This window comes from Vitis vinifera, chromosome 13 (assembly GCF_030704535.1).
Source record: "Vitis vinifera cultivar Pinot Noir 40024 chromosome 13, ASM3070453v1".
Classification (NCBI taxonomy): Eukaryota; Viridiplantae; Streptophyta; class Magnoliopsida; order Vitales; family Vitaceae; genus Vitis; species Vitis vinifera.
The window spans coordinates 25,991,611-26,003,588 of NC_081817.1; the positions used below are offsets into that span (position 1 = coordinate 25,991,611).

Sequence of the window (11,978 nt, forward strand, 5' to 3'; positions counted from 1 at the left end):
TTTTTTTTAAAATTTGTTGATTAGTTTTGTTAACCTCACATCATTATTTTCATGTTCTAAGTTCGTTTGGTTTTGGATCCATTGTATTTAGTTTACATGTTTTCTTGAATTTTAATTGATTAGTTTAGATGATCTCATGTTATTACTTTCATGTTCTAGGCTTGTTAACTTTAATTCGCTATTTATCATATTTCAGTTTACTTTTTTTTGGGTTTTGGTAAATTAATCTAATAGATCCCATGATACCAAGTTTACATGTTTGAGCTCAGTCAGTATTTTTTTATTAGATCCTATCTAGTTTACTTGCTTTTGGAATTTTGGTTATTATTTTGATTGATCCCATGATATTTAATTTGTAGTTTGAGTTAAAAAAATAATTGTTTTGAATCGAATCTTATTTATTTGTTTTAACATTTTTTTATTCAGTAATTCAAATAGAATATTTGTTTGACTTGTAATCCTTTTAAAATTATCTAATTGGTTTTTTTGGATTGAGTAAAAATCATTTTTTCTTTTAATAAAAATAAATTTCCTTCCATCATCAATGAGGCTCTTTGATTCCAAATGAAAGGTAGCAAAAAAGGTGATCCAAGTTGATTTTCTCTTGTTCTCAAAACTATTTGAAGTTATAAATAAAAAAATGTCTATTTTGTATCAATGTTTTGGATTTATTGATTCACATGGTTCCTTTTGCTTTCCTAAAATCATTTTTCAAAGGAATTTAGATCATTTAAAATCTTTTAAAGAAATCCATTCTAGGTTTTTAGGACCAAGATCTCACTTTCTTTTAAAAATATGCAACTTAGTTTTATCCAAGTTGTACTCTTTTTTCTTGGTTTTCCAAATTTTTTTTTTCTTAACATGTGTTTGAACTTGTGGTCCCAAGCTAATGAGAATACACAAGTTAAACTTATGGATATTGAATGGGGACTTGATGAAACCCTAACATAAAAGAATGTTTTCAAAACTCATCTTTGCTGTCACTTTTGCTATTTGTTGTAATCATAACCATTAATTTTTTCTACAAATTATATACAAGATATATGTGATAATTGATGATTCTATGTACTCTGATAATTTTTGCTATGTTATTTAGACGCTAAGCATGCTAGGATTTATTTCTTTTATTATTTATTACTATAATTTTTATCTAATCCTCCATGTCTTATGGAAGCGCATTGTAAGTTATCAATGTTATTCAGGTACGCTTCTTACCTTCACATCTTAATTCCATAAATTATGTTTTGCTTTATGTATGATCGTTATGTACTACTTTGAATGTAATTGTCAACATGTTTTGCATATATTTTTTTTATTGCTTGTTTCACTTGCTAGGTATGATTAAGAGACTAAGGTAAAATACAAGTTCCGTGTCTTATTTTTTTAACTAACCATTGATGTCTTTTGATAGCGCTTAAGTTGCGATTCGAGTACTCATACTATCATTTCTTTATGATTGTGCTTTGAATTCTTGTTTGACATGATAGTAATAGTAGAATTTTGAAATCACCTTAGCCCATCTAAGTATCCATGATCAACTTACTAATTGCCAGATTTCCCCAAACTAAGCTAGTAGAGACCTCGTTAAGGCTTACAGAGGTGCTATCTCTTTGGAGGTACCTTCCTAATAAGTAACCTATCCTCAAACCAAGACGTGGGTTTTTTGTAGACAAGTTTTCCAAAAATCAGGGGTCATTTTAGGGGGGTTTTTCTTACTTGATTTTCTTTTTAAAAATAAATAAAAGTAAGTGGCGACTTCAAGTTTTTACAAAATTAAATTTTTTAACCTTAATCATAAGCAGGTCTCACCAGTCTAGTGGGGACGCTCATAGAAAATGCGGCTCCACAATTACACTCGCACGGATTTTGAAGAAGAGTTGAAGGCACACACATAGTTTGGAAATGAAAATTGATTATTGGAAGATGAATACAATGGATAAAAAGGAGTCAATGGTCCTCGTTTTCTTGAAAAGCCTTTTCAATAATTTCAAGTATGGTTTTTACGAGTGGGAAATTAGAACTAATCTTAGAAATTGCAAGTAATGTCATTGAATGGTTGTAGAAGATGTGAAGGTAAATGGTATTGGATAAGGTTGATGTTAATTTATGAAACATGGGTACATATTTTGGTCTGAAAGAAATGTGGATGAACATTTGAGACATTTATAAATCAGTTATTGCCTAACATAAAAATCTAAGTGACAAAAAACAAGAGATTTGGAGTTTTGAATGTCTAAATTTAGAAAGGATGTTTCTCTAATTTTTTTTTTTTACCTTATTGATTGTAAGATGTGTAGGATTTTTGTTGTAGAGGGGAAATTTTTTGAAGTAAAATAAGGGGACTTAAAATTAAAGCATCAACCCATCCAACCTAATATTTTCCACACTCCTTAATTAAATCGCCAACAACCTATTTAAAGAAAAACTACTTTGTAACTTTTATTTTGCCACAAAGATCTTCAAAATCCCCTCTGGTCCCAACTCACAACTTTCATGTCAGCATTACCTGTCTAATTTATCCAGAGAGTCTTTTAACAATTTTAGAAAAATCTCAAATTAGTGAAATGCTTGACTATAAAATTCACACTTCTGGATTTGTAATCTCGCTCATTCAATTTTCCCACTCTCTTTGTATCTCTTTACCGTGAGTTGAACTTCGTGTCTTTTGGTTTTTCCTTTTATGTGGTGTGATTGAGTTTATTATTGAAAAAGGCAAAGATGACAAAGATCGAAAAGGTTGGTAGCTTTGAATCGAAAATCACCGTTTATGTGGTAGTTTGTTGGGTTCTAGCGGCCTGTGGAGGTCTGATGTTCGGCTACGACATCGGAATTTCAGGTACAAAATGCTTGCATGTGTTAAGTCATTCATTATTCCGATTTTATTTTATTTTTATGAGCTTTCTCTTGGTAATCTAAAGCGTGCCTTCGAAGATGATGGTATAATTCAATTCCAATCCTTGGACGTTTTTCAATTTGTCAGCATGATCCTACAATGAATTAGTAGTTCAAACCACTGGATGACAGTAGCGATTTTTAAAGCATTGAAGATGTAATCCAGCAGCTTACGTTTAAATCATTGTTGTCATGGGTGTGGCAGGTGGAGTGACGGCCATGGATGACTTCCTCATCAAGTTCTTTCCGGCCGTTTATCAAAGAAAGCTTCGTGCGAAGGAAGACAACTACTGCAAGTATGACAATCAATACCTTCAGCTTTTCACATCTTCACTCTATCTTGCTGCTCTCGTTTCCAGCTTTGCTGCCTCAAAGATGTGCTCCAAATTGGGTCGAAAGCCCACGATTTTCGTGGCATCTGCCTTTTTCTTGTGTGGCAGTCTCTTGAGCGCGGCCGCTCAACGAATTTGGATGATCATCCTTGCCAGGGTTCTTCTAGGTGTTGGGGTGGGCTTTGGCAATGAGGTATTAATGTTGCACCAGTTACAACAGTTTTTATCATCATCCTTCTCCTTTTCGCATTAAAATCATCAATTTTTTGCGCACTACTGGTTTAAATTGTCGTAACTTTCGAATCATAAATCGAAATTACGAACCGTTTTTTTGTTGGATTCACATCGTCGAGATTTTCGATCATCAAATGCTTGGCATTGCTTTGAAGGTATGAAACACCAGCGTGGACTGCTAATTATAACTAATTACATCAACATCTTGAAAATTTTGTAGGCTGTTCCTCTATTTTTGTCGGAGATTGCACCAGTCCAGCATCGAGGAGCTGTAAACATTCTCTTCCAACTCTTCATTACAATAGGGATTTTGTTCGCAAATTTGGTAAACTATGGCGCGTCCAAGATTCATCCATGGGGATGGAGACTGTCTTTAGGCCTTGCATCCCTTCCGGCTGCCTTCCTATTTGTAGGCTCTGTGGTCATCATTGAAACACCGGCGAGCCTGGTCGAGCGTAATCAAGAATCTCAAGGGCTATCGACGCTTAAGAAGATAAGGGGAGTAGAAGATGTTGATGCGGAGTTTGAACAGATTAAAATGGCTTGCGAGGCAGCACGAGAGGTCAAGGATCCATTCAAGACACTCATGAAGCGCTCTAGCATGCCCCCACTAATCATTGGCGTTATGATGCAAGTGTTTCAGCAGTTTACGGGGATCAATGCTATCATGTTTTATGCACCGGTTTTGTTTCAGACCGTCGGGTTTAAGAATGACGCATCTTTGTTGTCCTCTGTCATCACCGGACTTGTGAATGTTTTCAGCACGTTGGTCTCGATCTATGGTGTTGACAGGGTCGGGAGGAGGAAACTGCTTCTCCAAGCTTGCGTCCAGATGTTCATAAGCCAGGTGATGTATTGAATTGGCATAACCCTGCTTTTTCTTAAGTTTTCCAAGTAGCCTGTTCACATATTGGTATTGACCGTGGATCATTTGCAATGCTATATGATGCAGACTGCAATTGGAGCAATCCTACTTGTTCATTTGAAAGGTTCGAACTCTCTGGACGAAGGACTAGCAGGGCTTGTGGTGGTGCTGGTGTGTTTGTTTGTTATGTCCTTTGCATGGTCATGGGGTCCTCTTGGTTGGTTGATACCCAGCGAAACTTTTCCTCTGGAGATAAGAACTTCCGGGTTTGCATGTGCAGTGAGCTCCAACATGCTCTTCACCTTCATCATTGCTCAGGCATTCTTGTCGATGATGTGCCACATGCGTGCCTTCATATTTTTCTTCTTTGCTGCTTGGATAGTGGCCATGGGGTTGTTCGTGTTATTCCTGTTGCCCGAGACAAAGAATGTGCCGATTGATGCCATGGTTGAGAGGGTGTGGAAGCAGCACCCGGTCTGGAAGAGATTCATGGATGATTATCATGGTAAAGAAGGCGTAAAAAATGTTGGGATGATCATATGATGATGGGATCTGACTTGTGCCACTATATTTGGCCTCTTTTTGAAGAAGAAAAGATAAAAACTTGTGTGCCGTAACAAGAGGAGATGCAAATCTTCATGCACTTGGAATAATTTGTGGAGTTGCTCAAGCCATCGGCTTGAGTTAAAATCCATTAACCATAACAGCATCCCTCTTAGCAATAATGTGTTTTGTTATGACAAGTAAATGACATGAAGAACATTACTCAACTTCACCTCCTAATTTTCAATCTTCTATTGGACATTCTAAAATAATCAAGAGAAATTGAAAAATAATGTCAAACCCTTTGGCCCAAAATTAAAAATAGAAAGGAAAACAAAAAAGCAAAACTTTTTGTGTTCCTAATTCCGAACTGCTTTTAAATTAGATTTTACAAATGTTTGCATGAAAGAAAAATACTAGAATAGGAATATTAAAGGAGTTGGAGAAGGAAGAAGAAAAATGTTGGGGAGGGAAAGTACAAGAGAAAGAAGAGAGAGAAAGAAGGGTGGAAGTAAAGGAAAAAGTGAATCAAATCCAAAAAAGAAAAAGTGTGATCTAAATACATTTTTTTTTTGTTTTTTCTCACAAGCTTCTTTAATTTTTCTGCTGTAATTCCGTCTTCTATTTCGAGAACAAGATATTTGAAATGTAAGCATTTTTAGATAGTTTTCATTTTATTTAATAGTCCTTCATACCTTCCACCATAAACCCAAGAAGGAATTTTTGTCCCTTCCTAATTTTTTTTTTCGTCCTCTTCCCTAGTTTTTAATTCCCATTGTTTGAAAGGAGCTAACTATGTTATATGACCTGGAAAGAGCGTACATCCATATCGTTTGCTCATAATTCCTTAGCGCTCATATTAAGCTCTTCGAGACCTTTAGTAATATTTTGATTACCTCACAATTATTATTCATGAAAATGTGGGAAATTATATTAAAACTTAGGAATTTATGGGTAAAAACCCTACTGTAGACCCTCCATTTTGTTATTTATCATATGTGACATTAGGTGCCTTCCTGTACTTTTCTGTTGACACGTAATCATCCTATGGCTGCCTTTTGAGCTTAGTTTAGATCTCACTTAGATTTTTTTAGTGTAGGTTTTTACTTTTATTACAATCCATTGAGCTTGTTTAACATCCTAAATTCATCGGAATGCAAAACGTGATATTTATTTTTATATTTGTTTTATCTATTTATTATTATTATTATTATTATTTACTTATTTATTTATTTAGTTTTTATTATTTGTTGCATAATTTTGATGTTTAGTTTTAATTTGCATTATACCTACTTTCGACCTTATTTTATTTTGCATGGGACTTGAGTACTATATATATTGGAAATTGGGGACTACCACTTTGGAGAAAAACGTCCTTAGCTAGCTACTAGTATGACACAAATCGAAGTGCAATATTGTCGATATTAAAGGCCTCGGCTAGGCCCCACTTATTGCACGGCCATGCATGGCCACTTGAGTGCATGTTGTCCCCTTTAAATATGTACAGTCAACTAAGCATGATGCATGCATAATTTGAAAAGGTGTCGAAACAGAAAACAAGAGTAATGATTGGAAAAGAGGAGAGACTGGGGAGTTTCAAAGGATTGCTTCATGGGAAAAGATGGAATTTTGGAAAAACCATAGGGAAGGGCTATTTTTAAATGAAGGATGAGATTTCTGGATGAAGGCACCAACATACACCATTGAAAATAATAAAAAAAGGCACTCACCAAAAAAGGCACTCACCAAGATTGGGAAGAAGAAGGGGGGTGGGGGTGGGCGCGGTGTGGAGAATTAGATTTCTTCAAGAACACACACACATGGGTTGGTGATAGAGAAGATGTTAAGATTTGGGCTAGGAAAAATGGCATTAGAGAGTTGTGAGAAAGAGAGAAGAAAGAAAGAAAAAAAAAAGGAAATAGAAAGAAAAATGAAGGAGAGGGCGTTTGAAGGAGAAAAAAGAAGGGTTAGTTATTTTATCAGATAGAGGAAGGGATGCAACTTACTTAAAGCCTAGTCAACACGATTTCGGAGGAGTTGTTACAAGTATGGTTGTCGTAAGTTTCTAGTTCATTTTGATTACCATGCATTCCTTTTTTTTTTTTTTTTTGCTGATCTTCTGATGTCGTTTGTTATTTGGTGTGGACATTAAGAGTCACAGGAAGGTTTCGCTAAAATTGGTTGTTTGCATGTTTGCTCTGTTTTTGGTTTTCCTTTTTCTTATTTTGATATCTTTGAACTTGATGCACAAGAATCACGCTTCTGCCCAGTGTTTCTTTCACTTGTTTCTGTCCATTTGATTAAAACATAAAAAGGGACCTCATTCAGTAGTTTGTTTGCTTGCTTAGCCCTTCTTGGGTTATACTATGTTTTCTGTTTTTGTTTTTCTCTCTCTGTTCGTGGAGGCCATGGGGTCAGAATTTAAAATCCATTAGGGGGATCACGTTATTACATGGAGTTCGAGGAGACTTAGGGATGCTGGAGAATTTGAGATGGGAGAGGACATCTTTTGGTGAGCGTTTTTTTGGAGACGAATAACATTGAGACTTTAGGGAAAAAGGGCTACCAAATAATGAAAGACACGACTTGAGGACTTTGGAGATTAAGATGGTTCTCTAGATGATGGCATGGAAGGAAGAAATGGAGGATCTTAAGGTTTTGACTTATGGCTACATGGAAGTACTTGAAAAGAGCATCAGATTATTGTTAGAAACTTCCAGCACACACCATTAGTAGCCAATTTTTCCACTTAGTGGAGAGCTTAATGAAGAAGAAAACTCATGGTTGAATTGCAGGTTGTTAATGGGGCTTGAAAGGTTTAATTTAAATGCAAGCTTGTGGCCATGGAGATGAGATGAATTTGTGGCATTAACAATTCAAATACGGTGGTTGCATCATATGGAGGATATATGATTGAATAAAGTGAATGCAATATGGAACTTTTGTGGCTGAAAATTTATGGAGAATGGAGCTTAAAGATTGCTGAATTTTATTGGCTACAAGTAAGGAATTTCATGATGGAGGCATGGCTATGGATGGAGAAAATAATTTTTTTTTTATTCACTGAAAGTGGAGTTCGATTCTTCCAATTGTGCTTGCTGAATTTTTTTATAGTTGTTAGTGGATTCTTGGAGGCAGAATTTTAGTGGAAAATTAAGGGGAAATTGCGGCTCCATAAATGAAGATTTTTATGGCTGAAAATTAAGGAAGTTGTGGTTGCATAATGGAGAATTCTTGTAATTGTTTAAAGTGGATACAATAAGGGAAGTTTAATGGATGAAAGTGACCGCCATCCATGGAAGAAAATATAGTGATATATTAGCGATATGTCGCCAAAATTTCGTGTATCGGAGGGTATGGAAACGATATTTGGTGGAAAAATATCATTCTGGCGAAATTTTAGGAGAAATTGCCAAAAATCAGCGATATTTCCTGATATATTGGCGATATGGTGATAAATCGTCGATTTTTCACAATATATTGGATGGTTAACGTGCTACAGTGCTCCTGCTGCAGTAAGCTATAGTGCTCCCTCCAAAACCCCAAACAAAAGGTTTGGGGTTCAACCCTTCTTACCACGAGGGCAAGTTTGACCCTTATTAAATATAATGCACTAAAAATATATATTCAAAGTCATCATATAAAGAAAATTTTAAAAGAAAATTTTAGAGAGCAAATTAATTATAATTATTTTATAATTAAATACCAAAATTTCTTTTAATTGATTACCAAAATATAAAAATTATCATAATAATTTTCTTAATAGAGTTTTAAATATCATTAATAAATTAATCCAATATTAAAAAAATTGTACATATATCATAATTTATTTTATATCATTTAATATAATTGAATTAAATGGATCATAATTTTAATATTAATATAAATTTTAAAATTAGACATAATATAATCAAACATCATAATATTATTATGAAATAATATTTGATGTAATTTAATAATAAATGTACACTTATAAAATTCATATTTTTATCGATGCATATGATATTATTATCAAATATAATAAATCATATTATACATATATTGGATTCTTTAATAAAACAACTTTAAAATATCTATTATACTTGTAATTACATTTTTATGAAGTTTTTCTTATACTTTTATAAATTTTGATCAGTTTTACGTTTATCGATATTTTTTTTCCAAAATATCCGCCGATATATCCAATATATCCGTAAAATCAAATTACCGTCATTTCCAATGTTTTATCTTTGCCACCATCCAATGGTTCTCTGGTGGCTGAATTTTTTATTGCAAAATCAATGGAAATGCAGCCATGAATTGAGACTACAAGTGGATTATGGCTGCATGCATGCGTTCATGTTCTAAGTTCATCTAGTTTTGGATCCATTGTATTTGGTTTGCATGTTTTCTAGAATTTTAATTGATTAGTTTTAGATGATCTCGAGTTATTACTTTCATGTTCTAAGTTTGTTAACTTTAATTCGCTATTTATCATATTTCAGTTTACAGCTTTTTGGGTTTTGGTAAATTAATCTAATAGATTCCATGATACTAAGTTTATGTGTTGAGCTCATTAATTTTTTATTAGATCCTATCTTAATTTACTTGCTTTTGGAATTTTGGTTAGTATTTTGATTGATCCCTTGATATTTGATTTGTAGTTTGAATTTAAAAAATAATAATAATAGTTTTGAATCGAATCTTATTTATTTGTTTTAAAATTTTTTAATTCAATAATTCAAATAGAATATTTTTTTGAGTTGTAATCATTTTAAAATTATCTAATTGGTTTTTTTGGATTGAGTAAAAATCTTTTTTTTTTTTTTTTTTTGTAAAAATGAATTTCCTTCCATCACCAATAAGGCTCCTTGATTCCAAATGAAAGGTAGCAAAAAAGGTGATCCAAGTTTATTTTCTCTTGTTCTCAAAACTCTTTGAAGTTATAAATAAAAAATGTCTATTTTGTATCAATGTTTTGGAATTATTGATTCACATGGTTCATTTTGCTTTCCTAAAATCATTTTTCAAAGGAATTCAGATCATTTAAAAACTTTTAAAGAAATCCATTCTAGGTTTTTAGGGCAAAAATCTCACTTTCTTTTAAAAATATGCAACTCAGTTTTATCCAAGTTGCACTATTTTTTCTTGGTTTTCCAAAAACTTTTTTTTTTCTTCTTAACATATGTTTGAACTTGTGCTCCCAAGCTAATGAGAATACCCAGGTTAAACTTATGGATATTGAATGGGAACTTGATGGAACCCCAACATAAAAAAATCTTTTCAAAACTCATCTTTGCTGCCACTTTTGCTAGTTGTTGTAATCGTAACCATTAATTTTTTTTAGAAATTATATACAAGATGTATGTGATAATTAATGATTCTATGTACTCTGATAATTTTTGCTATGCTATTTGGACACCAAACATGCTAGGATTTATTTCTTTTATTATTTATTACTATAATTTTTATCTAACCCCCCATGTCTTATGGAAGGGCATTGTAAGTTATCAATGTTATTTAGGTACGCTTCTTCCCTTCACATCTTAATTCCATAAATTATGTTTTGTTTTATGTATGATCATTATGTATTACTTTGAATGTAATTGTCAACATGTTTAGCATATCTTTTTTTTTTTTAATTGCTTGTTTCACTTGCCATTTATGATTAAGAGACTAGGGTAAAATACAAGTTCTGTGTCTTATTTTTTTAACTAACCATTGATGTCTTGTGATAGCGCTTAATCATTATGTATTACTTTGAAGGTAATTGTCAACATGTTTAGCATATCTTTTTTTTTTTTTTATTGCTTGTTTCACTTGCCATTTATGATTAAGAGACTAGGGTAAAATACAAGTTCCGTGTCTTATTTTTTTAACTAACCATTGATGTCTTGTGATAGCGCTTAAGTTACGGTTCAGGTACTCATACTATCATTTCTTTATAATTGTGCTTTGAATTCTTGTTTGACATGATAGTAATAGTAGAATTTTGAAATCACTTTAGCCCATCTAAGTATCTATGATCAACTTACTAATTGCCTGATTTCCCCAAACTAAGTTAGTAGAGACCTCCTTAGGGCTTACAAAGGTGCTACCTCTTTAAAGGTACCTTCTTAACAGGTAACCTGATCCTCAGACCAAGACGTGGGTTTTTTGTAGACAAGTTTTCCAAAAATCAAGGGTCATTTTAGGGGTTTTTTTCTTACTTGATTTCCTTTTTAAAAATAAATAAAAGTAAGTGGCAACTTCAAGTTTTAACAAAAATAAAATTTTTAACCTTAATCATAAGCAGGTCTGATCAATCTAGTGAGGATGCTCATAAAAAATGCTGCTCCACAATTACACTGGCACGGATTTTGAAGAAGAGTTGAAGGCACATACATAGTTTGGAAATGAAAATTGATTATTGGAAGATGAATACAGTGGATAAAAAGGAGTCAATGGTCCTCATTTTCTTGAAAAGCCTTTTCAATAATTTCAATTATGGTTTTTACAAGTGGGAAATTAGAACTAATCTTAGAAATTGCAAGTAATGTCATTGAATGGTTTTGTAGAAGATGTGAAGGTAAATGGTATTGGATAAGGTTGATGTTAATTTATGAAATATGGATATATATTTTGGTCTGAAAGAAATGTGGATAAACATTTGAGACATTTATAAATCAGTTATTGCCTAACATAAAAATCTAAGTGACCAAACACAAGAGATTTGGAGTTTTGAATGTCTAAATTTAGAAAGGATGTTTCTCTAATTTTTTTTTTTTTTACTTTATTGATTGAAAGATGTGTAGGATTTTGGTTGTAGAGGGGAAATTTCTTGAAGTAAAATAAGGGGACTTAAAATTAAAGCATCGACCCATCCAACCTAATATTTTCCACACTCCTTAATTAAATCGCCAACAACCTATTTAAAGAAAAACTACTTTGTAACTTTTATTTTGCCACATAAAGATCTTCAAAATCCCCTCTGGTCCCAACTCACAACTTTCGTGTCAGCATTACCTGTCTAATTTATCCAGAGTGTCTTTTAACAATTTTAGAAAATTCTCAAATTAGTGAAATGCTTGACTATAAAATTCACACTTCTGGATTTGTAATCTCGCTCATTCAATTTTCCCACTCTCTTTGTA

General features: G+C 33.0%; 1 protein-coding gene across 1 annotated transcript; it reads left to right on the top strand.

Annotated features, from left to right (window-relative positions):
• Positions 1 to 2,633: 2,633 nt before the first annotated feature.
• Positions 2,634 to 5,008, top strand: HT18 (putative hexose transporter). Its single transcript, XM_059742106.1, has 4 exons — positions 2,634 to 2,836; positions 3,098 to 3,417; positions 3,679 to 4,305; positions 4,411 to 5,008. The coding sequence occupies exons 1-4, from the start codon at positions 2,719 to 2,721 to the stop codon at positions 4,864 to 4,866; spliced, it is 1,521 nt and encodes a 506-aa protein (XP_059598089.1). The 5' UTR covers positions 2,634 to 2,718; the 3' UTR covers positions 4,867 to 5,008.
• The last annotated feature ends 6,970 nt before the right edge of the window (positions 5,009 to 11,978 follow it).